General features: G+C 41.6%; 1 protein-coding gene across 5 annotated transcripts; it reads left to right on the top strand.

Moving 5' to 3' along the window:
• Positions 1 to 686: 686 nt before the first annotated feature.
• On the top strand, positions 687 to 26,443 carry SUV39H2 (SUV39H2 histone lysine methyltransferase). Of its 5 annotated transcripts, XM_081226763.1 has the most exons (7): positions 687 to 825; positions 1,503 to 1,595; positions 3,408 to 3,553; positions 16,721 to 17,392; positions 19,363 to 19,509; positions 21,226 to 21,355; positions 22,127 to 26,443. In XM_081226763.1, the coding sequence occupies exons 1-7, from the start codon at positions 795 to 797 to the stop codon at positions 22,231 to 22,233; spliced, it is 1,326 nt and encodes a 441-aa protein (XP_081082889.1). In that variant the 5' UTR covers positions 687 to 794; the 3' UTR covers positions 22,234 to 26,443. The 5 variants fall into 5 exon arrangements, with proteins under 5 accessions (XP_081082889.1, XP_081082890.1, XP_081082891.1 ...); XM_081226764.1 differs by lacking the exon at positions 1,503 to 1,595; XM_081226767.1 differs by lacking the exons at positions 687 to 825; positions 1,503 to 1,595 and adding an exon at positions 2,253 to 2,273.
• The last annotated feature ends 47 nt before the right edge of the window (positions 26,444 to 26,490 follow it).

The raw sequence follows: 26,490 nt of genomic DNA, 5'->3' as shown, positions 1-26,490 counted from the left end.
AGAGGACCTGGGCGTCCCGCAGCCCGGCTACCGGTGTGGAACGTAGCCTGGAAGGTCGTCAGAAACGCAGAACCTCAGGTCCCAGTCCAGACCTACCTAATTCGAACCTGCATGTTAACCAGATGCCCAGACTCCTCTGCCCATTCAAGTGTGAGAAGCACTGATCTAGTACAGTGGTTTCAGATTGCACACTTAGAATCACCTGGGGAGCTTTAAAAAATTCCAACGTCCCGGTTGCACCCCATTCCTATCAAATCTCCGAGAGTGAAACCAAAAAACAAAACCTGCAAGTGATCCCAACGTGCAGCCAATTTTGAGAACCTGTGATCTAGGGGCGTAGGGTGGACGGAAACGTAACAATGGCCTGTTGTGCTCAGGTGGCTGAGGAGCAGGTATGAGAGCGAAACGTACTCTGCACCGCATAGCTCCGCTCTGCGTTTGCAATTTTGTACAACGTACACGTAGCGCCCGTGTAGAAGAACTAACAAGCGTGGGAAGGCCTAATGTCGGTACCCTGAATCGGGCGCTAAGCCAGCCAGGCCAGGGCAGGTGGCCCTTCACCTAGGCGAGCGCTCCCCGCCCCCGCGCCCCGCCCCTCCGAGCGCCCGGAGGAGACTTGGGGCGCAGGCGCACTCGCCGCCGCGGCTGTGTCGGCCTCCTCTGACGTCAGGACGCCTCGCGGGTTAGTCCCCCGCCCTGGCCCCCGAGTTCCGCGCGGGCCGGGCTGGGGCGGGGCGTCGGGCCAGCTGAGCTATCCGGTCAGACCGCGCCAGTTTGAATGAAAGCTCCTCAAGATGGCGGCGGCCGGGGCCGAGGCGCGAGGAGGTGAGGGCTGGAGAGCGGCGCCCCGCACTGTCCCCCGTCCGCCGAGCAAACTCCCGAGGCCCGGGAAGCGGGGCCGGGACGCGCGGGCCGGCCGGAGCGCGACGCGGCAAGACGCCGCCTCCCGCGCCACTGACACCGCGGCCCCCAGACGCGCGCCGCGGGCTCCTCCCTGCCCCCGGCCCCTGACCCTCCTCGCGGCTCGGCCCGCCCGCTGCCCTCAGTCCCCTCTCGCGCCCGACCCCCGCGCGGCCCGGCCCGCGCGGCCCGGCCCCCGCCGCCCGCCGCGCCCGAGCGCCCTTCCCGCGGGGCAGCCGTGCGGGGGCGTCCGGGCGGCCCCGGCGGAGCCCGGCGCGGCTCGAGGTCCGTGGGCACGCTGGGGGCGCGACTCCTTTGTGGTGGTTTGAGAGGGACGTTTGCGGTCGGGCTGGCTTCGGAACTGGGGAGCGGGAGGACCCCGTGGGGTGAGTGTGACCTCAGTGTCAGAGGAGCGGAGAGAGGTCGGGGCAGAGGTGTGAAGGCTAAGCGAGGAAATAAGTGAGGATGCACCCCGATGCGGACGCACCGGGAGGGGCGGTTCCCCGTGGCAGAGAACCCCAGTGAGTGGGTACTGGCGGCAGCAGCGCCTGGCTTACGGGAATCGGTTTCCCCCCCTCCCCTCCCCTCCCGTAACTTGCGAGGTATTTATGTGGACGCCGAAGAATTCGGTGCCGAACGTGTGTTTGTGCGCGCGCTGAAGGACGGGAACTTTCGCTGCCTTCTAGAATTGAAAGGTATTTTCCAGCGCTGCGCCTCTCTGCGTGGATTATGAATTCATTATCCCCCCAACTTTTCCTCCGCTAGGGGTTAGTGTTGGAACTAGTGTCACGTTTTCGTGGTGGTCATGAAATGTTTAATCTTACCAATGAATTCTTTTTCTGCCGCGGGGGGCGGGGGGTTTGCAGTTTTTTATGTTCCAAGTTTTCTTATCCCCCAAAACAGCATTTCCGTGGAGGGTCGCGTCTTGAATCCTCGTGTTACTCGGACTGGGTGAAAATGGTAGGAACGGCAGACAAATCCACGTTGGGTAGATAGTCCAGAGGAACCTCCTCTGCATGTGATCCGCATAATGAGGTTACCTTTTACACAAAACATCCCGAGGTTATTTCAATAGAAAGGACTTAAGGGGTCGTTTCTATTCTGCCCCTCCCCTCTCCCCAAACCACCACTCCAAAACCAGCAGACTTTCCCCCCAGATATTTTGGGGGAAAATCTTGGTCTAGAATCATGCGTCCTTTTTTGGCAGGGGTTGGGGGCGCATGTGGAAATCGTACTTCAGGGTTTCTGACCGTGAAATCCTGGTGTGAGGTGGGGAGGGCGAGGGGAGATTATAGGAAGACCAGCTGTTGTCTCTTCCCTGGAAATTACCTCCAACGCAAAAGATTATCACCACTACCTTGGAGAGCTACCAAGTAAAGCCTGCGTTTACTGATAAATTTTGTTTGGTAATCCCAGTTTACAACAACCCTGCCATGTTTTTCAGCGAAGCTGAAACCCAGAGAGATGGAAACCTCCCTAAAATCATGCGGCTCAGTGGCCTGGCGGAGGCTGGGTCAGAGGGCCTCTTGATCCTTTCTGGTGCTTCTACTAGCGCTAGCCATAAAGCCAGGTTCATGACCTGTTTCTAAATATCAGTTTGTGTTAATATACTTTAAATGCAGTAGGGTAGCATACTGGTTACAGGAATTTGAGGGTAAAATCTTCCGCAGCAGAGTTAGTTACTGGCTTCTACAAGGTTGATCATGAGGACGGCTGAGTTTCTTCAAGCTTGGTGTGTGGATTATGTAAATTGAATACTCTCTGTATTGTCATTCTTGGCTTTGAAAGCAACACAGGAAATGAGTAGTAACAAAACTCAATATACTCTCCGTTGTTTTATTTTAACTCCTGGGTTTATTGATCTTGATAATAATACATTGCAGCATGGGCAAAATCGGAGTTAAAATTTTATGCAACCTTCCAAAATGGGAAAAGTAGGCCATGTGATGTATGAGTATGTAACTATAGAATTAGATTTCAGTTAGATTTCAGTTCTTATTGTTCAACTAAGAATCTTACATTATTACTTTTTAACAATGTAAGATTATTTTAAAATATATTTAAGATGTATTTCTAACAATAATGAGTGTGTCCTTGAGATCTACATTTTATTAAATGGGCAATTCTGTGTAGAATACAATGAAAAAGTCAAAAATATTATCTCGACTTTTGCATCTCTATGTAATCTTATGCAAGCTTATAGACATGAAACGTTTTGTTCAGGGGGCCTAGTAGAAATTGACATCAGTTAAACACGTAGGGTAGAGACCCATGAGAAAATCCAGGAAGATCAATTTACCAAGAGTTCTTTAATGGTTAACTTTTTCTTAAAGATGTGTACATGGTTTCTTGTCATATGAATTTTTAGTCTTATAAAATTGCCAGTTGAAGGGTGGGGATATAGAGGTCTTGAGTTTTCCCCTTTTTTTTTCTTTTGGTTTTTTGTTTTGTTTTATTTTAATTGAGTAGCTATTTCACTAGTAAAGAATTCTATTTTCTTATTGTAGCTTGGTGTGTGCCTTGCCTAGTTTCACTTGATACTCTTCAGGAATTATGTAGAAAAGAAAAGCTCACATGTAAATCGATTGGAATCACCAAAAGGAATCTAAACAATTATGAGGTGGAATACTTGTGTGACTACAAGGTAGTAAAGGTAAGGCAAATATCTAGACCCTTAAAAGAGACCTAATCAGACTTCAATTCAGTATTTCATATTTCTGTGACATAAAAAGAACCTTAAAAGCAGAACTCTTCTTAATGGTTAAAATTCTTGGCCATAATAAAGTTATGTCCTATCATCTGTTTTGCCAAATAACATTGAGAGGTTTTTGAAGCATAAAATGTTCTTATATTAGAATATTTCAAGGTGCTCATATCAATATCATTCTACATCCAACTCTTGATTATCTCCAGGTGGATTTTACCAGAGCAAATGTTGTATCTGAGATTGGCTTCTCCTGCCATTCATTGTGCTCCTGAATCATGTTTCCCCACTATCACCTGAGACGAACCTAAAAATTCAAGCCAATTGTAGCGGTACTGAATCTCCTCAAGAAGCATCACCGTTTGTATTTCCTGCCATCCTGTCAAACTCCTGCTAGTAGTGAGGTTCTGTTGTGCAGTAGAATGGCCTGGAGTTCACAGCCATTTCTAGGCTTCGTCTAGAACCTCATGACTTCAGCAAAGTTATTTAACTTCTCTGGGCCTCACTTTGTTTCTGTTCCTCTACAGGGTTGTTCTTCAAGAAGCTCTTTCAATCTAAACCTTACAGTATATTTTTGAGTAATTCACCTTTCTGTAGCCTACGTCCTCTACAAGAACTCTGTTTCAGTTAATTGATCTGTCAATTCTTGCAGATGAATGAATCAGGAATCCTGTTTAATTCTTTGTTTTCCTTCTTTTTCATGCTCCATGTGGATTCAGTCATTAAATCCGATTCTTCCTTTGAAACATCCATCTTCTTTTGGTATCACTGACTTCCCCACTCAGTGGGATTTTACGATGAAGCATTTCACCTCCACTCTCAGCAGCCTTCAACCCCAAAACAACCCTGTCATCTGCCCATTCAGTTTATAAACCCTGGCCTGACCAGTCTAGCCACAGGTGTCATATAATCACACTTCTTGGTTCCGTTACATATTATTTCTATTCTTGCACTGCTCAGTTCTACTTGACAAGCTTTTTATCTTTTGCTTGCTTCTTCCATTTCTGTCATCAGTTTCCCCAAATTTTATTACTTTTCTGGACTTCTGACTCTGTCCCTCACCCTCTCGTATTCAGCTGCAGACTTCTGCCTCACTGGATGCTTCAAGGATGAACTCTCAACTTACCTTCACACCAGGGATCTGTATCTTTGTTCATTCTTTCAGAGGTGTCACCATTTTTCTTTTTTTCTTCCTACCCATCCCCTTTAGGACTTTGCTTAATCTCTGATGTCTTTTTTGTGTCAAGCACTGTTTTTCCACTGCTTTATCTTAATCAATAAACCTATTCAGATCTTCCTTAACCTTCTGAAATCTTTCTTAGGTCTTCCCTCCCCACTCAAGCATTTCCTGTCTTTTCTTTCTACTTCATTTCCTATTAACTTTTTAAAAACAGCTTTATTGACATATAATTCACATACCCTACAATTCACCAATTTAAACTGTACAATTCAAAGCTTTTTGTACCCTCTCAGAATTATTCTAAAACTTGTTGTGGAGACGGTAGCACATTTTCATTACCCTAAAAAGAACCCCATACTGCTTAGCCATCACCCCCCAAACCTCCCCATCTCTTTTCCCTGCTAACCCTAGGCGACCACGAATCTACTTTCTGTCTCAATAGATTTACCTATTTGGACATTTCATATAAATGGAATCGTACAATATTTATGTGATCCTTTATGATTGGCTTCCTGCATTTAGCATAATGTTTTCAAGGTTCATTCATGCTGTAGCACGTATCAATACTTCATTCTTTTTTATTGCCAAATATTCCATTGTATGGATATATCACATTTAATTTATCCATTCATCGCTTGATGGACATTTGGGTTGTTCCTGTTTGGGGGCTATTATAAGTAATGCTGTTATAAACATTCACGTACAAGTCTTTGTGTGGGCATGTTTTCATTTCTCTTGGATATATACCTAGGAGTTGAATTGCTGGGTTATATGGTACCTCTGTGTGTAACCATCTGAGCAACTGTCAAACTGTTTTGCAAAGTGACCGCACCATTTTACATTCCCACCAGCAGCGTATGAGGGTTTCAATTTCTACATCTTCACCAATACTTGTTGTTACTGACTTTTTGATGATAGTTGTCCTTGTGGGTATGGAGTGTCTCACGGGTTTGATTTGCATTTCTCTGATGGCTAATGATGCTGAGCGTCTTCTCAAGTGCGTATAACTATCGGTCCGCAGCCTGTTAGGAACCAGGCCGCACAGCAGGAGGTGAGCGGCCGGGGAGTGCGCGAGGCTTCACCTGCCGCTCCCCATCGCTCGCGGCACCGCCTGAACCATCCTCCCCCCGCCCCCCCCAATCCATGGAAACATTGTCTTACACAAAACCGGTCCCTGGTGCCAAAGAGGTTGGGGACCGCTGCTTATAGCCATTTGTATATCTTCTCTGGAGAACTGTCTATTCAGATCCTTTACCTGGTTTTTAAAATTGGGCTGTTTGTCTTTTTATACTGAGTTGTAATAGTTCTTTGTGTATTCTAGATAGACCCTTATCAGATACACAGTTTGCAAAAAAATTTCTGCTGTAGCTTGCCTTTCCACTTGTTACTGACTTTTTAACCCTCTCTGTTCTGATTGACGGCTGTCAGTGGCCTCCTCAAGGCCAAACTCGAGGACCTCAGCTCTTACTGTGCCACTTTGCAACACCTAACACCGTTGGCTCCTCTTTTCTTCTCTGAAACTCGTGTCTTGGAGAGACGGCCTAGGTGCTGGTTCACATTCTGTCTCTACCATGTACTTGTTGCGTGACCTTCAGCACGTTACGTAGGTTCTCTTTTCCTTTGCTGCTTCCCGTACAGGATGAGGGTCATTACAGCACCATCTCGTGGGGTTAGTGTGAGCGGGGACTGACCTGTGGTGGTCACGTCGTAGAGGTGTGTACTGTCATCATTGTTACTCACCTCTATCTCCACTTCTTTTCACCACCAGTTTTTCTAACTGTTCTTCCTGAATCTCCTTTACAGTCTCTTACCTGTGCTTCTGGAGTGTTAATACATAATCTCCAAGGCTCTGTCCTTGGCCCCCTTCTCACCTTGAAGCTGCTCTGTAGATGACCTCTTTCCCAGTGGTTTCTACTTATATCTGTCTCTTTGCCTCATGACCCTCAGATCTTTGTGAGGCATTGACTTCTTTCTGAGCTTCATTTCAAGCTGGACACCCTACAGGTACCACATTCAGCATATTCAAACCTGTACCCGTTTTCCTCCCTCTAATCTGCATCCTGATCTAGTGTTCCCTACCTAGTTTGACAGAATCATAATACTCCCAGTTACCTAACCTTATAATTTCATACTTTTTAAATTCTTCCTTCCTCCCTACCCTCTAAATCTAATAGGTCATCAGATTATGTGGTCTCTACCTCTCTGTCTTTTCCTGTTCATTCCTGTTATACTTTGACAGAGTAAGTTACCAAGGAGTCTGTGCTTACATTGAAGGAGCTGCCAATTTTCTTTCTTATGCTACAGAATTCTGAGTATTATAGTTCACTTTGGGTAACTTTTGCTACTAGTTTCTCCTTCATCCTTCTCCTTTCGGTTCCTTGCTTTGGAATAAGCACCCTTTGCACACTTATGTCCTCCTACAACCCACTTATATTCCTCACTTCTTATCCTGCCTCGCACAGATAACTGAATCTGTAAGCCAGTAGTACTTGAACGTACCTCTACCTTTTCTGTCTGTCTGTCTGTCTCTCATGTTCAGGGCAGGTGAAAGATCTTAACACCCTATCCTTTTTTTTTTGTTTTGTTTTTTTTGCTTTTTTGCGGTACGCAGGCCTCTCACTGTTGTGGCCTCTCCCGTTGTGGAGCACAGGCTCCAGACGTGCAGGCTTAGCGGCCATGGCTCACAGGCCCAGCCGCTCCGCGGCATGTGGGATCCTCCCGGACCGGGGCACGAACCCGCATCCCCTGCATCGGCAAGCGGACTCTCAACCACTGCGCCCCCAGGGAAGCCCTATCCTTTTCTTATATGTTCCCCTCCATTTAGCTCATGAAAGACACTGTCTCAGTACCATCTTCTTCAAAGCCATTACAGTTGTTTCTGAAACACAGCTCTGATTGCATTAGGACCTTCCTTTAGCCCTTTAAGTGGCTCCCTGGTGTCTGCCAGTCTAAGCTGAGACCCTTTGGACTAAGGCTGTTATCATCTGGCCACGAGCCCCCTTTCCAGCTTGTGACATACCCTACTTGTAACATATCCTACTTGTGTGTTCTCTTGTAGCATTTCCTACTTCCTTACCACATTGATATACTTGTAAATTCTTCCATGTAGCTAAGGTTTACTGAGTATCTGCTAAGAGCTAAGCACTCTTCTAAGCATTGAGAATTTAGCTAAAAAACAAACATAGCTTATATTCCAATACCTGAACACATCATGCACCTTTGTGCCCTTTTGCTTTTCTCATCCAGTTCTCTCTTTGATATATTGTTTCCCTTCTCTCCTTGCAAAATCTGCATGGCCTGCAAAGTTCAACTGAAAGGTTACCACCAACCGTAGAGCTTTCTTCCCTTCCCCACCTCTAGCAAAATTAATTGCTTTATATTCAGGACTTATAAAGCACTGTTCTTGTCATTGTTCTAGAGCTGTTCACATTTTGTAGCTTTGTTTCATACCTGCTGAACTGTCAACAATTTGAGGGCCAGGACTATGTCTTACTATAGCCTCTAGTATGTAATGGGTATTTAGTTCATGGTTGATGAATTGAATTGGGTTTTGCGTCAGTGATTTCTCCAGTCCTCACCGTCACTATTAGACTAGACCTTCATAGCTTCACGCTTAAATTATAGCAGCAATTTATTGACTAATGTCTCCTGTTTCACCTTTCTATCGTCTCACTCAATAAACGTTTGAGTTTCTTCTGTGTGTCAGGTACTGCGTTAGGCAGTGGGAAAATAAAGGCTCATGAGAAACTGTCCCCTGACCTTAAGGAGCTCACAGCCCCATGGAAAAGAGTGACGAGTAAATCCCCCAGTGCAATAGTATATCAAGCACTAGGGCAGACAGCATGATGTGATCCGTGAGAGGTATGCCTGGGCTGGCAGAGAAGGCTTCCCAGAAAAGATGATATCCAGCTGGGGCCTGATAAGATGAGTAGGGGCTTTCCTTAAGGCCTTAACATAGAGAATGGGGTGGTAGGATCTGGAAGTGGGAGACGAGCAGAGGAACTCCAGCCGTCCTGCAGCAGTGGGGGGTCATCGGAACGGTTCTGAGAGGAGTGACTCTATCAGATGTGCAGCTCAGAGAGTTTTCTCTCTGCAGTGAGGAGCGTGGATGGGCAGGAAGGGGAATGACGTGTATAACTCACACCTTCTGAAAGGCTGTTGCAGTAATCTGGGCAAGAAGAGATGGTGCTTGAACTAAAGTAGTAACAGTAATGATGAAGATAAGTCAGTGATTTCTTGAATTACAGCGGATGTAAAATTTAAGTCTGTGGTTTAGTGGTCGGGGGTTGGCTGGGGATCCAGCAGTGAGGGGTCCACATCTAGGAAAGCTTGCCATGGTGTGGATAGTAAGACTGTTCACCAAGACCCAGGAATATAAGAAGATGAGGCTTAAGGAGGATGAGGATAGGAGGACTAGACTGAAGTTGGAGAAGAAGGTTGAGAACATTTAAGTGTAAGACGCCCAGCAGCTAGTTGGAAATGTGGCTCCAAATCAAGAGTGCGAACTAAGTGGAAGCATTGTTCTTGAAGCGATTGGCAAGAAGATGGGGACTGAAGCCCCAGGACTGGGTACAGTTACCCCTTCATGAACTCTGCAGATGCTTCTCCAGTCTTCTGCCATCTACCATGTCACGCACGGGGCACTAGCAGAGAATGACACACAGGTGTGGTCCCTGGTGTCCTGGGGTTTATCTTCCAGTGAGAGTCGAAAAACCTTAAATATCGTTGTACAAAGGACCTAATCATAGTTGAGGTGAGGCTAATGTAACAGAAGACTCTGGCTCCTCCTGGAGAGAGGAGGCAGGTGTCCGTGAGGAACTGATGTTTAAACTTAGTACTAAAGGGTGAAAAGATAATGGGGGAGGGTCTTGAGTCAGAAGAGAGCCTGACTCCTTCAAGGAATCTGCAGTGTGAGTGGACCATAGAGGGATTGAAAAGAGGCTGGAAGGATGGGGCAGGCCCCAGAAAGTGCGTCTCCGTGTAGGCCAGGAAGGGACTTTTGGACTCTCTTAAGGGCAATAGGGAAATACTTTGTACTTTTGAGCAGGGGGAGTGACACAGGGAGAGAGGTGTGTTGAAAATACTACTCTGGCTGTTGCGCCGTGAGTGGATTGAAAGGATGAGAGGCCATTGCAGTGATCCAAGTAAAGAAAACAGGTGAAGAGCCAGGACTGAGGAGCAGTGAGTGGTACTCACAGGAAGAACCGTCACAGCGACTGAGGAAAACTGGCAGGAGCAGTAGGAGGAAAATCAGGAGAGCAAACACGGCAGCCTGAGGAGGAGATGATGTCAGCAAGGTAGAGTCATACCCAGTGGGTCAGAGAAGTGTAAAGCTCCCTCTGGATCGAGCAATGGACGGGTCATTGACACCCTTAGAGCGTTTCTGGGCTATGGGTAGAAGAAGCCGAAATAGAATGGATTAAAGAATTAGTTGGAGGTGAGAAAGTAGGGTCAGGTGGCATGGGCGCCTCTTTCAAGCACTCCAGCTTTGAAGAAGGGCTATGTAGGGTCTAAGGGTGTTCACAATTTTTAATTTAAAACAAAATCTGAGTAGATACTATGATTTTAAAAACTGAGTGTTATAAAGCATCTTATACTGAGACTATACCTTAGTCTCCGAGCTCTGAACTTTTAGTAATTTATCATATCTTTTTGAGATCCCTTACTTATTCAAGCATTTATATCTCAAAGGAGGTTTAGTTTAATTTTGCCTTTAAAAAATAAGGGAGGGGCTTCCCTGGTGGCTCAGTGGTTGAGAGTCCGCCTGCCGATTCAGGGGACACGGGTTCGTGCCCCGGTCCGGGAAGATCCCACATGCCGCGGAATGGCTGGGCCCGTGAGCCACGGCCGCTGAGCCTGCGCGTCCGGAGCCTGTGCTCCGCAACGGGAGAGGCCACAACAGTGAGAGGCCCGCGTACTGCAGGCATGCACGCATACATGCATAAATAAATAAATTAATAATTAATTAATTAAAAAAAAAACTAAGGGAGATTCAGATGCTAGTGAGGATCAGGAGAGAGCAAGAGACCGAAGAGACAGGAGACGGGAGTGACTGACGGAGGAAGGGCCTCTCTCCTGTTGTGTCTGTGGCCCCCTTCTTGTCTAGCTCCACGCTCAGGGTCACGTGCTGCTGAAAATAACGGGGGAGGCGGTGGGATAGGGACCCCTGAGGGAAGTGGAGGAGGTCTGGAATAGCCAGCTCAGGAAGTGGAGAGAACGCTAGCTGGGGGAACAGCCGGGTGGTTACCGTGATGAGCTCATGTCGGGCCCAGGGGAACTCAAAGGCTGTTCCTTTGAGTGAGACCAGTGGTGGTCTCACTGCTGTGTGGTTTTTCTGTGCCATGTTCTTGCCATGTCACCCCTTTTAATACACAGACACTTCTGACAAAACGGGGTGCTCTTCATTAACATCCTCACCTCGTCAGTGAAGAGCCCCATGCACATCGGTGGGGCTTCTCCCCTAGGAATCAAATATTAAAGAAATACTACTCAAAGCTTTGATTCCTTAAAGTATCCAGACCATTCTATGTCTCTAGGACTACCACTGTACTGCATGGCCACATACTACCACATACTAACAGAATATCCACCTTTAACAATAGAGTCATACTCCTAAAAGACTGATTGCACTTAAGAGTGATTCGTTAAGAACTGGAATAACAGAAATCATTACACTAAAACCTGAATCTTAGAGACCAGGAAAGCAGAGCTCCAAGAGGGACTTCTCCAAGGTCATGTTGTTCATTTGTGTCAGTCTTGGGCCTCTAACCCAGGCCCCAAAATTCCTACCCTCTGTCGGTTGCTGGTATGGAAATCTAGTGACTTTCCATTGACCGTAATAGTTCTCAAACTGTGTTCTCATGGAACACTGGGATTTTCATAATCAGATTCAGGCTGTTCTACCACTAATAGTGAATACTGTGATTACTTCAAAACTTGCAGGGGAAAAATAGCTAATGGGAAGGCAGATTTTTGTTGTTGTTGTTTTTTGTGCCCCCACATAGATGTATTTTAAAGGGTTTGTGCTCGCTACCACTTACTGGCTACAGACAGCAGATGACAGAACAAATATTGAAAAACCATGAATTGCTATCTCCAGGTTAAGTTGAACAGCCTGCATTTCTTTTAAGGATTCAAGTCGTTACTGTTGTGATTTTTATATTGCATACGTGTTGGTAGTCGTATTTTTCGTTATACATTCAGCAACATTTAGTCAAAGGCTGGGATATAGTAGGGAATTGTGCTTGGTTCTGGGGCTGCAAAGAATAAGATTCTTTCCTTCCCCACAGATGGCTTATAGTTTAGATTAGAAACGGGAACGCGAGTTGGCAGTAATCAGAGGCAGGGAAGACGTCACGGGAGAGATGACATTTGAGCCGAGTTTTAAAGATGAGTAGGTTTTTCTACACATAAAAGATGAGACTGAAATAAGTGTTCAGTAGACACATGGAAGAAGACATTCTAATTAGAAATAGCTGTGTGAACAAAGCAACAGAGAAGTATGCAAAGGCCTGGCGTGTTCAGTTACAAACAGCAGTTCAGTGTGGCTGGCGGGTGGTGTGTGCATGGGGCCATATTGGAACATTGAGTCAGGGAGGCATCAGGGACCCAGTCAAGAAGGATCTTTGTTATAATAGGAAGCTTGAGCTTAATTCTTTAGGCAGTGGGCGAGCCATTAAAATTTTTAAGCAGGAAAATAACAGAATGGCTGGCACTGTGGATTTTTTGTTTTTATGAGAAAACTGCAGGTTAGTCGAGAAGGGCAGAGTGGGGTGCTGTCAGCCTGGGGGCAGGGACACCGGCAGGAGATCAGCGTCCTAATCCCGGCAAGGCTGAAGGCTTGCGGGAACGGGGTTCTGGTGAAAGAGGTGGGCCAGAAGAAGCATACGGAGACACTTGGTGATGGGCTGGGTTGAGAGGAAGGAAGAGGTGAGATTGACCTGCTTTGCGACTTGTGTGACTAGGTAGATGGGGGTGACGCTGCCATTGATGGGGAATACAGAGAGAAACCGTTCAGGAATAACCGTGGCGAGTGCCTTGTGGATAGATTGATTAAGAACCTGTGGGACAGACATCCAGTAGGCTGTTGACTGTATGGGGTTGCAGCTAAGATTTTGGGAGAATCAGCCTACCGTTAAAACCAGTGGAGTGAAGAGGTTTTGCCCAGAGAGAACATTTGGAGCAAGAATTCTTAGTCTGGAATCCACATATCCTGAATTTACCCATTGTATCATACATGTGACTTTTGATAGGGGAAGGTCTGTAGCTTTCTTCGGATTCTCAAAAGAGATGAACACTTGTTTAGTGTGAAAAGGGGCCAAAGACAGAGCCCTGAGTGTCTGCATTGTGTAAGTGCAGTTCCTAGTAGACAAGATGGAATTAAATGTATTTACATGGAATGAAGCTCCCCACAGAAACACCATGGTTTCTAAGAATTGTAAAAACCATTGGCCTCTACGATAAAGTCAGGTGCTCAAAGCTGTCCGAAATTTGCTCTTGCCTTGCCGTTACCGTTTTATCTCTCGCTTCAGTGTTCTAAACTTTAAAGCTGGCTAAGTCCATCTCTTCACTGTTTTCTGGATACTTCATGCAAATCTTAGCTCCAAGCTTCTGCTTGTGTTTTCATCCTGCCTGCCCTGTGCCCTACCCAACAAATGCTATCCGTCTTTCACAGTGTAGTTTGTTCTACTTCCTCTGTGCCTTTTTCTCATTGACCTATATTGATTTCCCTCTGTGTATTTTAGTGGTATCTATTGTCTTATTTGTTTTGGCATTTAAAATTGTACCACCTTGCACTGCTACTTATTTTACATACTGTTGCCTTCCTTTCCCAGCGAGATTTTGCTCCTAAAGGCTAGTATTACCTTGCATCTCATCACACCCTCTAGTGACCAAACTTTCATATGCTCATAATAGATACTAAAATATTTGAATGAATTTAACCTAAGCTAAACATAGTGGGGAAAATGTCTTGAAGAAAAAAATTAATAAGATGCATTCCAAATTACACAGGAATGATTAACAGATCATTTTTATGACGCCACTCCATTTCTATAGGTAATCAAGAGTTGATTGCATATCTGAATAAGATACTGATATCCTATGAGACTTAAGTAATTTTTGACTAAATTTTTGAAATTTTGGGGTATTGAAGTAATTGAATTTGTTAAGTCAAACTGATTTTTCTGTATAAAATTATCTTATTTTTCAAAATGTAAAGATCTTTTTTGGATTTTAAAAGTAAAATAAGGCTTATAAAATAAAAGGAGTCTACAAAGTAGAAATAAAATGTTACTAATATTTCTGTAGCACTTAGGTTTTCGAAGCATCTTTACCATCCGTAAATTAGGTAGGTACAATGTGATTAACATACAAAACTTGCAAGTGACTCATCGTAAAACAATATATTATTTTGGAAGTTGACTACAGTGGCATAGTGTTTTTAGTTTTGCTGAATGATAATTTACTTTAATCATCTGACTTGAAGCCACCATTTGTTTCTTTCATTGTTTGCTGGTAACTTTGGTATAACCCAGGGCTATGGCAGGAAAAACTGCAGCAGGTAAAAAAAAAAAAAAAAAAAAAAAAAAAAAAGAGGACCAGAGGGCTGCATTGCTTTATTTTGGAATCAGAAACTTTTTTTTTTTTTTCTTTTTTTTGTGGTACGCGGGCCTCTCACCGCTGCGGCCCCTCCCGTTGCGGAGCACAGGCTCCGGACGCGCAGGCCCAGCGGCCATGGCTCACGGGCCCAGCCGCTCCGCGGCACGTGGGATCCCCCCGGTCCGGGGCACGAACCCATGTCCACTGCAGCGGCAGGCGGACTCCCAACCACTGCGCCACCAGGGAAGCCCTCAGAAACATTTTTAACTTTCATAATTAAGGGGAATCGGTAATGTTAGATACAGGTGGGTCTCATTCTTACTGAGCATAGGTCTGCCAGCAGCAGCCCCAAATTGCAGTAGTCACCTCAGGAGGGAGAAATCCATGTTACGTTTGGTGAGCCAGTATGACCGACACTTCAATATGTGTCTAGGTTTTTGTTTTCCTGGAATCATAGTATATATTTTCATAGAAGTACAGTTTCTGTGCATATGCTCACACCAGAATTGAGCCACTTTTTTTAACAAAACATACTTTGACCATTTTCACAAAGAAGCAGAGGTCTTTTAATTAACAAGCATTACTGCTTATTGGGTAGAATATAATAAAACATCGAGATGAAGATAAGCACTCTCACTAGTCAGGTGACCTCCTGCAAAGCTGCCTCAGTTCTCCTTACCCAATGGTGCCTCCACAGTGTGGCTTATACCACATTTCCTAGACCTGCCAGGTCACTTGGCATTAATAAACTATGACTAGTAAAACATCCTTACTTTATAATAAAACCTTTATTAAAAATTTCAGGGAAAAGCAAATGTATCCCAGTTAAGTTTTTATCAATATCTATGAATTAAAATAACTAAAAACCATAGAATGCGGTTTAATCACTTTCATATTTCAGAAGGCGTTTTACCCTAGCGCTCGTGGATATATGTTCACTATTCCAGAGAACAAAGACAAAATTGAGAGACTTTACTTGAAAAATTTTTTTCTTACATACACTAGACTACCTTTTTTAAGAGAAACTTAACATAGCATTGCCTGGCTTTAAGGGAAGAAAACGTAGCCAGTCACTGGGGTGGGAAGGCAAGATTTCAGATACCATGGTGGCCAGCAGCAGTCTGAGGGATAAGTCAAAATACTCGATCTTTGGTGCCTTGAGGGCCTGCCACCTAATCCAGCCGTGGGCGACTCTAAGGTAAGAACTCTCTGGAATTGTGCTGTTCAATAGAAATATAGTACAAGCTACATAGGTATACAGTCGGCCCTATGCATCCCCGGGTTCTACACCCCAGGATTCAGCTAACCCCGGATAGAAAATACTTGCAAAAGAAAAAAACTCCAGAAAGTTCCAAAGCAGAACTTGAATTTGCCATGTGTTGGCAACGATTTATATAGCATTCACATTATATTAGATACGGTAAGTAATCTAGAGATGATTTAAAGTATATGAGTAGATTATATGCAAATACTGTGCCATTTTACATATGAGACATGAGCATCCGTGGATTTTGGGTTCCGAGAGGGATCCTGGAACCAAGCCTCTGGTGAATACCGAAGGACGACTATAATTTTAAATTTTCTTGTAACCATGTTAAACAAAATGGAAAGAAACCGGTGAAATTGCTTTCAGTAATACATTTAATTTAACCCCAAATATTATTTCAACGTGTAATTGATATTTGCACATTAAGAAATATTTTTTTTAATTAACAAATATTTTGCGTTATTTTTTTGTGCTGAGTTGTTGAAGTGCAGTGTGTATTACACTTAGAGCACATCTCAATTAAGACTAGCCACATTTCCTGTGCTCCGTAGCCACATGCAGCCAGGAATGACTGTATGCGACAGTTCACTCTAGAAAATCTAGGGGATGTGTGCCCAGGACATTGAGAAAGAACTTCCCTCATAGCCAGTGTAAAATATGAAATTACAGACCTTAGAGGATGCCTACATCTCTGCTGGCCAAGCAAGCCACCGACCTGGGTCATAAATTATTCATTTTGGGACAGCTTATTTCCATGATCAAGATCAATATTTTTTGTGTCACTTTGATCACTGTTTGGTAACATATTCATGACTTTCAGTACTTTTATCTTTCTCCAGGTGCGACTTTTTTGTCTCTGGTCAAACATCATGCCACATCTAAATTCTATGCATAGTTTATGTAATATAAAGAAAAATAGTTTTATTTTTATGATTTGTATTTCATCTGCTAGTAACTTGTGATTGTGTATTCTGTATTAAGAAAAATGATAATACCTTACTCTTTAAGATATTCTTTTCAGTAATTGGGTCTGTCATAATCTGATTTGCATTTTCTTTTATATTTTAAGGATATGGAATATTATCTTGTAAAATGGAAAGGATGGCCAGATTCTACAAATACTTGGGAACCTTTGCAAAATCTCAAGTGCCCATTACTGCTTCAGCAGTTCTCTAATGACAAGCATAATTATTTATCTCAGGTAAAGAAAGGCAAAGCAATAACTCTAAAAGAAAATCACAGAGCTTTGAAACCTGCCATTGCTGAATACATTGTAGAGAAGGCTAAACAAAGGATAGCTCTGCAGAGATGGCAGGACGAACTCAACAGAAGGAAGAATCACAAAGGAATGATTTTTGTTGAAAATACTGTGGACTTAGAGGGCCCCCCTTCAGACTTCTACTACATTAATGAATACAAACCAGCTCCTGGAATCAGCTTAGTAAATGAAGCCACCTTTGGTTGTTCATGCACAGATTGCTTCTTTGAGAAATGTTGTCCTGCTGAAGCTGGAGTTCTTTTGGCTTATAATAAAAATCAACAAATTAAAATCCCACCTGGCACCCCCATTTACGAATGCAACTCAAGGTGTCAGTGTGGACCCGATTGTCCCAACAGGATTGTCCAAAAAGGCACACAGTATTCACTTTGCATCTTTCGGACCAGCAATGGCTGCGGCTGGGGCGTAAAGACCCTTGTGAAGATTAGGAGAAGGAGCTTTGTCATGGAGTATGTCGGAGAGGTACGCTCGCTTCTCTCATAGCAGACAGTGTGCAGGAGGCTCGTGCTCTTGAGGCGCCGCCTTTTACCTCAGTAACAAACACGCTTGGTACGTTTTGCTGTTACCGTTTGCAGATATGTACAGACTTCAGGTTTGAGGGAAGGGTTCACTGGCATCATAAGAAATACAAGCTTGAATGTGAACCAAAAAAATTATACGCAGTGACAAATGAAGTAGAGTCCCCTTTCAACAAACACCCACTCATAGTCACTGAAACTGGCATTTGCAACTCTGAAAATATGACCACTAGTTTTACACAAAAGTCCTAAGAAGAATGTCAGATCTCAATACCTCCTGACTTGGAAACCTTTAAATTGTAATTTACTTCATCCATTTGACCAAATATGATTAAGTGTAGTTGGCAAAACTCAATTTTGCATCAGCATGAATGATACTGTAGAGTACATGAATGCTTTATGAGCAAGTATTGTAAAATACACATAAAAACATTTATTGCATCCACCGATAAGAAAAATCCAAACTCTGTGCATCTGTACCTCAGCTACAAAGACCATTCTCTAAAATACCAACTCCTGAGCACATTTATTTGTATACATATAATGCATATATACAAAAAATAGTATTTACCACCTACTATTTTAAGCATACTATGCTAAGCACCTTACGTTTCAGCTCTTACGAAATTCTCTCAACAACTCTGTGAGGTGGTAGTATTGCCTCCATTATTGTACAGCAGGAAACTGAGGCACAGAGAAATTAAGCAGCTCGCCCAGGGTCACTTAGTAGTAGAGAAGAGCCAAGGTTCAAAGCCAAGGCTCCAGAATCACTGCACTTCACCCCTACACCGCACTTCCTCAAACTGAGTGGTGGGCTAAGCTGCGGCTAAGAACAGTATGAGTGTGACTGCATGTCTGGGGTTGTCAAACCAGATATTTTAAAAGTTGTTTGGAATTGGATCACCTTTTTTTTTTTTTTTTTTTTGCGGTACACGGGCCTCACTGTTGTGGCCTCTCCCGTTGCGGAGCACAGGCTCCGGACACGCAGGCTCAGCGGCCATGGCTCACGGGCCCAGCCGCTCCGCGGCATGTGGGATCTTCCCGGACCGGGGCACGAACCCGTGTCCCCTGCATCGGCAGGCGGACTCTCAACCACTGCGCCACCAGGGAAGCCCTGGATCACCTTTAATTATCTGTATTCATCCAGAATTCTGAGGTTAAATGGCATCTCTATTTTGATCCTGAAATTTTTAGATAATGGCAGATTATTATAAATCACTATTCAGAATACTAGACCTTGTATAATCAAATACAAGTTTAATGGTTTAATGAATGCGGCAGCTAAATTTGGTTGACACCATGAATCACTTGAGCCATTTTTGGTTTCCTGAGCTGAGCGTGTGGTCAGGCTATGTTCTTCAGAGCAGAACTGTATAGTTGATGGTTGTGAGCTACAGAATTTCATGAAAACCACCTATTCTACAAAATTAAACTTTCCAAACAGTTGACTGCAAATTTAACGTACCTTCTCTCTATTTGTAACAAATTTCCATTTGTAACTGTACACAGATTGGTTATAGGAAAAATATGCCTTCAGAGCATATTGAGAGCATACCTACTTCTGAATTTAGTCCTTTACACTCTGTTATGTCTTACAGAGAACTGTAGTTGTGTAGCTTTTTTGAACATACCAATAAATTAGAATCGAAGTTGGGTACTGTTTCAGCTTGCTAATTGTTGGGTTGTCCTCACTCTCATTTGAACAGTCATACTTCGTTTGCACCATCCATTCTCCTCTCTTTGATTTCCCTCCTCTGTTCATCTAGCTCTTCTAGGGTAGTTTATGTGAATGTTTATTTTGATGGCACTTTTATTTCTTTTTATGCACTTGAAGGCATTAATATGTTAATAGATTTATGGATGGGTGTTTCTTCAGCAATAGCTGTATAATATACTATAGTTTTTTCTTTTTAGGTAATCACAAGTGAAGAAGCTGAAAGACGGGGGCAGTTATATGACAACAAAGGAATCACGTATCTCTTTGATCTGGACTATGAATCTGATGAATTCACAGTGGATGCAGCTCGATATGGAAATGTGTCTCATTTTGTGAATCACAGTGTAAGAGAGAAAGTATAGACAGGACTAATTAGTACTGTTTTAAAAGATTTTCCATACTTGAGGAATAATTGTCTTTAAATTATATACTCTTTCATTATCTCCAAAGTATTTTAATACAAGGCTTCTTCTGTTAATTCCTGGTATTATTGCTGTTTTAGGAAAATTCCTCGAGGTGCCTACCAAATAACATCCATTTTGCAGGAGTCTTCACATATGTTACTTCATTTACACTTTCCAACAACTTTATGAGATAGGTATTGTCCTCATATAGAGGAGGAAATTAATGAGCAGAGGAGTTAAGAGGCAAAAAACTTTAAGAATTAACACGTAACTCTACGGGTTACAGAAGTTAACAGCCAAATTCAGGAGACACAACTAAAGAAGGGTAGATTGCTGTGTTCTCTTAAAATGTAAACATGTTAACGTTTTTATAAAATTTAAGAATTTCTAGAGTATTGCAGTGTTTAGGGCTACTTTTCTGAATTATGAATTAGTATTCTTAATTCTTGTTTGAAAAGAACTTAGAATACACTTGGACCCTTAACTCCAGAATCTTATACTCTATAAAAACTATTTCCAAAAGTAAAGGGAGGTTAGGAGTTACTGGACACCTCCTAAGTGCTAGATGGATAACATAGCATTAGGCTTGTGAGATTGACATTCTCTCTATTCTATAGATCAGATGACATTATCTCCATTTTATAGATTACAAGGAAAATGTGTCTCAGAGCCTGAGTTCTATAGCTGACCATATAAGGAGGTAGACCATGTTAATCTTTTGATGGATTTTATACCAAAAAACTAGTTTATGATTAGTAATGAGATGTCAGGCACCTTCTGACTCCTTTGTTTTCTGGTTTACTTAAATGTTTTTTTCTTAATGATAAGATTGAGATACTCTCCAAATAGATGTATTCCATTCAAGGACAATTAAACAGTTATTTTGATTTCTTAGTATGATTCACCGGATCTTTCTTGCATATGCTAGAATTTAGTGCCGAGTTCTCAAAATGCTGAATAATTCCAAACAGAAGTTTATGAAACCCCATGCAATATGAAATTTGAGCTCTACAGTGCTGATTTGATTTTTTAAAAACAGTTACTCAAGTTCTTTAAATATGCCTTACTAGAGCATGTTTTACTTTTAATTTCAATAATTCTATTTCTATTTCTAGATGTTCTTCTTGGGCATATTTTGAATCTTTCTAGGCTCTTCAATAAACTTTTGATACAGTAGTCCCTCCTTATCTGCAGTTGCACCTTCTGTGGTTTTAGTTACCAGCTGTCAAAATGCTCCAAAAATATTAAATAAAAAATTTCAGAAACAAGCAAAAAAAAATGTATACCTTACTAAAATATTTACAGGTGAAATGAGAATGTTATCTAACATTTGCATTAAAATTCTCCAAAAACAATTAAGAAGTTGGGACTAGATGAAACAAGATTGACAGAAATGTTAATAAGCTTTGAAGTTGCATAGTGGATATATGTGGACTTACTATATTATTTTCTCTACTTTTATGTATGTCTGAAATTTTCTGTAAGGGAACACAGTATTTTTAAATGTGCATGCCTCAAAGACCTCTAAACAATAAGCAACTTAATTTCTAGTAGAACTTAAAACTAATACTTTGGGAAATTAAAGATTTTATATAGCATGTAGAAGAGCTCGTTTATGTCAATTTTACTTAAGTAGGTTCTCATGTTCCTCTTTAGTGTGACCCGAATCTTCAGGTGTTCAACGTTTTCATTGATAACCTCGACACCCGTCTTCCCCGAATAGCATTATTTTCCACGAGAACTATAAATGCTGGAGAAGAGCTCACTTTTGATTATCAAATGAAAGGTATGATTTTCAAGTACAGTTTCTTTGGTGGAGTTTCAGTGTGAAGAATCTAATCAGAATAGGAGAAGACCTTAGAGCATCTGAACCAAACTAATGTTAAGGTTTTAAAAAATGAGGCTATAAGAGTTTGTCTTTTTGCTGAGGGCACAAAGCTAATCTGACAGCTAATACTAGAATCCAGGTCTGCCTGATCTTGGGCTGAGTAATGCTCTTTCTTCTACAGCATGTTGCTGCCTGCTTTTTTCACAACTTCCATACAGAAGCCTATTTATTATAACATCTTTTCTCAATATTACTTGTATTTAAAAAATTTTAAGCCTGCATTTCTGAATATTTACTAAAAGATGTATATTCGTAAGATTGAAAATATGATTTAAATCACATATGAGCTTATTCCATTCCTAACTGAATCTGGCTTTTAAAGAGAACATTTAATTGTTTGCTTTACTGTGACAACATGTGTTTTCTTTTCTTTGTTTTTCTAAGTATGATGCCCTTTACGTATTGTTACTACTTGACCTTGCTTTATGGCTCTTAAGCAATTTATGAAATGAATGCTCGTATATTGGATTTTACTAGTAAGTTTCATCATTTCACAAATCCATTCTCATAAATATGGACTAATAACATACACTTTACCTCTTACTAGCCCACAGCATCCTTTCAAGACAGTTTGTAATGATTTTATCAATTTACAACTGATAGAAAATTTGAAACTCATTATGAATTGTCTTAACTCTTTCTCCTGTATTTCTTTTTCTATGTATTCAGGTTCTGGAGATATATCTTCAGATTCTATTGACCACAGCCCAGCCAAAAAGAGGGCCAGAACTGTGTGCAAATGTGGAGCTGTGACTTGCAGAGGTTACCTCAACTGAATTTTCAGGAAATAGAACTGATGATGATTATAGTTTTTTTCCTAATGTTACCATTTTTAAAAAATAAGTATTTGGGACTCTTTTCATATTATCAAGATTATACACTATGTTAATTTACAATTCGTGTTTCAAACTATTGGCCAAATGCATTACTGATGCTTCTGAAGGAGAGGAACACAGGGTCACATAGACTAATTTGAAATATACATATTCAGACTATTTACAGATCTGTGTAGAAGTCTGTGTGAATAGAGAAATGCCTCCTTCAGTGTTTTAAGTGTTAAACTAATGATGTAACAGTCAACTAAGATCAAATATTCGACTTGCCATACACCTTGAATTTAGAGAAATAGAGTTAATTCTTATTGGACAAATATACAAGTTCTATTTTTGTTATTGTCATTCCTGTTTACCTACTTACTACTCATTGTACTTGTATTTGAGACAAATAGGTGATACTGAATTATACTCTATTTTCTACTTTCATTAAAACATTGAGATCTTAATGATATAGAAATTTAAGGTCTAAAATTAAATGTAAAAAAGTTTAATTACAGCTTGATTTAATATTTTGAAGCAATCTAGACCACTAGGAGCGGTGGATGTCTGAACCAGTAATTCTAAAAGATTTTTTAATCCTGTAGAAGAAAAATATCCAAAATGTTCTCCCTAAAATTCTAGAATGGCTAGCTGTTATGCTTCTTTGAAAGAATGGGGCAGTTGGGACCAGGAGGGTTTTTTTGGAGTGCCAGGCTGGCGGGATGCAGCACTCTAAGGGCCCTCTTGGTAACATGAATTAGGCGATCCATGCTGAGAAGCTCTGGTCTCCACAGTGAAACGAGATGCCCCTGAGAGCAGCTGTATGTAACGACAGTGTTCCACACAACAATTAACATTACATCTTCTGAATTTCAGGTAATTTTAACATTTCCTTTCCACCAAATTTAATTATTTTTATAATAAATAAAGGGCCTGCAGGCCCTTCTTAAGAAGTGATCTATATTTTGAACTGATACTTACTTTATACGTGAATTTTTTTAATGTGATAAAGCTAAACTTGGCTCGGCCAAAGTGTGTGTCTGAATTTTGACCATTTATTACTTGAACTATGAAGACTGAAATGGAATATATTCATTGTTTGGGGTTTTTTTTGTTGTTTTTGTTTTTTCCTACGTAGTGAAACCTCAGTCCAGAAAAACATTTTCATCTCTTTCTGATCCTGGGACCTCTAATCATGGTGTCCAGCATGAAGGCGAATGCAGCAGATAAGTCTGAATCTTGGTATTCTTAATTAAGTTCTGCCAGAGCTCCCTGCCCGAGGCTTTAATGACCTACAGTAGGCTTGGGTAAAACTGAACTGACTTCAAGAAAGCAGCACTTCACATTTTAATCCTTAACCTCTTTTGTGGGAGAAGCTACACTTTGTTATATTTGCTATCACAGGATTTTGCTCTTTCATAATATAGGGTAAATTGTTTACATATTTGGAGCCTCAGAGTATATTCTATCTGCTCACCAAAATTTGCCGAAGGTGTCAAGGAAAAATATATATTTTTAGTGCCACTTTTTTCTTTATGAAAAAATAGTCACATGGTGTCAGTGGTAAAAAAGCGTCACAGGTTTACAGGCCAAACTTGCTTTGAATTATAATTCTCACAGGTTCAAAGATGTAATTGTACCATTCTTTTTAAAAGGTTAGTGTTTTACTGTCTAGTTATTTGACCTTGTCTACTCTCTGTTAAAGAAATGTAAAGCTGGAGGACAAAGGGAGATGATGACTGTTTTCGGTAAACCCGTTTTGTCTTGTCCTTATTACTAGAAACATAATGAGCCTTTGAAATTTTTAAATAAGCTGAACTTAAGCAGTAAAATGATAGAAACTATTTAAATGAAGCTGTTAGGAGCTTTAACTATTTTAAGTCAACACTTAGCTTCTTTAGTTTCCTAAGTTGTCAGAATTTGTTCTCTCAATATAAAGCAAATATTCAAGGGTAATATTTAGATCAAGTTTAAAGTGTAAATTAATCCACTGTTCAAGTTGTATTGGTACCATTGCTTTCGGTATCTCCAGAAGAGGATTGTGATACACAATTGGTAATCTCAGGGTTTTTTCCCCACATATGCACAAAATCTAGACTGCACTTATTTTTCTTATAGTTCAACAGTTTCTCTTTAGCAAAATAAACTTAGTTTGGCATTTGATTTTCTATTTATCATGGCTTAGCTTTATTTCTGAATATTTTACTGTCATTTCCAGTAAGGCTACAAAAAGGGCAGAAAAATATTGATGTATTCCTGACTACCTGTTATTGAGATTAACCAAAGGTTTATATACCATTCCTTTAAATGTTACTTTTAAGAAAGTCTATTATTGTCATGATTCATGCATTTGAATATCAAAGTAGAATTTTATGCTTAGCATAAGGTAGATGGATACTTTTTAAAATTTTTTGAGCATTATTATTAGTCACCAGGTACTTAAACATATTGTGCTAAGTACTGCCTGGAAGTACAGAGGAATTTTAGAATTAGAGCTAATAATCTTTGAGCAAGCCTTAAGCCCTTTATCTGCACTCCTGTGCTTCTCATGAGTCTGTGAGGCTGGTGCTGTCTTCCTTATAGCAGCATGCTGAAGAAACAGGCTTAGACCGGCTAGGGAACATGAACATCCCCAGGATCATAAACTAAACTTGACTACTTTTAAAATATTTGACCAACTTCAGGCAGACTGTTTTTAAAAATCCATTTCTACTGTTTGTTAGTTTAAACAAACTTCCAAGTCCTGGATTCCTCTCTAAGGCAAATGTAGCTAGCCACTGGGTTTCCTTTGTGACGTATCTTGGTATTTTGAAACTTGTTTTTCACTTCTTCATACGTCACAGTTCTTGAAGTAAAAATCAAGTAGCCACTGTAATTAACCCTGCCCACTTCTATGCTCTTTTTGAGAGGCATTAGTGCATGGTGGTTAAGAGCATGGACTTGGGGGCCTGAAGTGCCTTGTTTGAGTCCTGGCTTCACCCCTCGCGAACTACACGGACTAACCTCCCTGTGCCTTCACCCCCTCATCTGTGAATGGGGATAGTCAGTGTACCTACCTCAAAGGGTGGCTGCGAGGAGGAGAGAGTGTGTAAGAGGACTAAGCATTGTCACAGAGTAAGTACCATATATAAGCATTAGCTGTAATTACTCTGCACTATAAACCTGGACCTTAAAACATTTGGTGGTCACTACAAGTTTTTTGATCGAAGTCTGTTCTAGGGCTCTTAGCCCTTAAATGCGTTCAGCCAGCATTTATTATGCCAGACTTGCCTATGAAACAACAATGAAAATGTGGCAGTATGGAATATTAAATTCATGGTGAGATTATAAAATGCTAAGAATATATTCAGAAGAATGTTTACAGGCATGTTTTAAACACCCACCTTGGATCATAAGCTATACTATTAAAATGGAGTCTTAAATGTCAGTGAATATATACAAATGTATGTAGTAGTAACATTTGATTATGTGATGTGTAATTATGAAGTGTAACTAGTTTTTAGAGCCTAAAATTAAAAATGAAGTCTCTGGGTTCCTGTAATAGGCCTGTTGTAGTTATGAGTATTGAACGTTTTGCAGTCCCCACTGGTCCTCTCCAGTGACTTATATATTCACCTTGAATTTAGGTAATGGTACTCATAGGGGAGCTGGGCGAAATGGAATAATATATAATCCTGCCCCAATCATACTGAGTCTGTAGAGTGTATTTCATCAAAAGCTCAAGGTAGCACCTGAGCTAGAAAAAAAGGGGTCAGTGTTCCCTTTCTTGCTGACACACCCCTGCCCTCAGCTACCTTACTATGCTCAGACCAGTCTGTGTTGGTGTACATATTAATAAAACTTACTGATGAGTAATTTAGGGCAGAGGCACTTGCTATAAATTGTGATTCAACATATTCCTCAAAGAACAGTCAGAAAGGAGTTGCACCCTTACTCTCAGCCCTGACCCTTAATAATCAGGTCGGTTCCTTCCCCTCATCCCTCTCTGGTGCCAGTTTCTTAGCCGACATTTGAAGTGTAGTTGTCACTGTCCAGTGTTTCTCCCATGTAAATGGACAAGGGCTAATTTTTCCTTCTGCCAACATTTGGGAATGGAAAACTCCCTTCTGGACAAGTGAGAGGGCTGGCTTCCTGGGTCCACTTGATACTGGTTCCCCTGAACACCCATTTTATCTTCCTTTCCCACTGACTCTAAGTCTTGTAACCTTAATTAGTTTT

This window comes from Mesoplodon bidens, assembly GCF_964165515.1.
Source record: "Mesoplodon bidens genome assembly, chromosome: 3".
Classification (NCBI taxonomy): domain Eukaryota; kingdom Metazoa; phylum Chordata; class Mammalia; order Artiodactyla; family Ziphiidae; genus Mesoplodon; species Mesoplodon bidens.
This window is presented reverse-complemented; position numbering and strand designations above follow the sequence as displayed.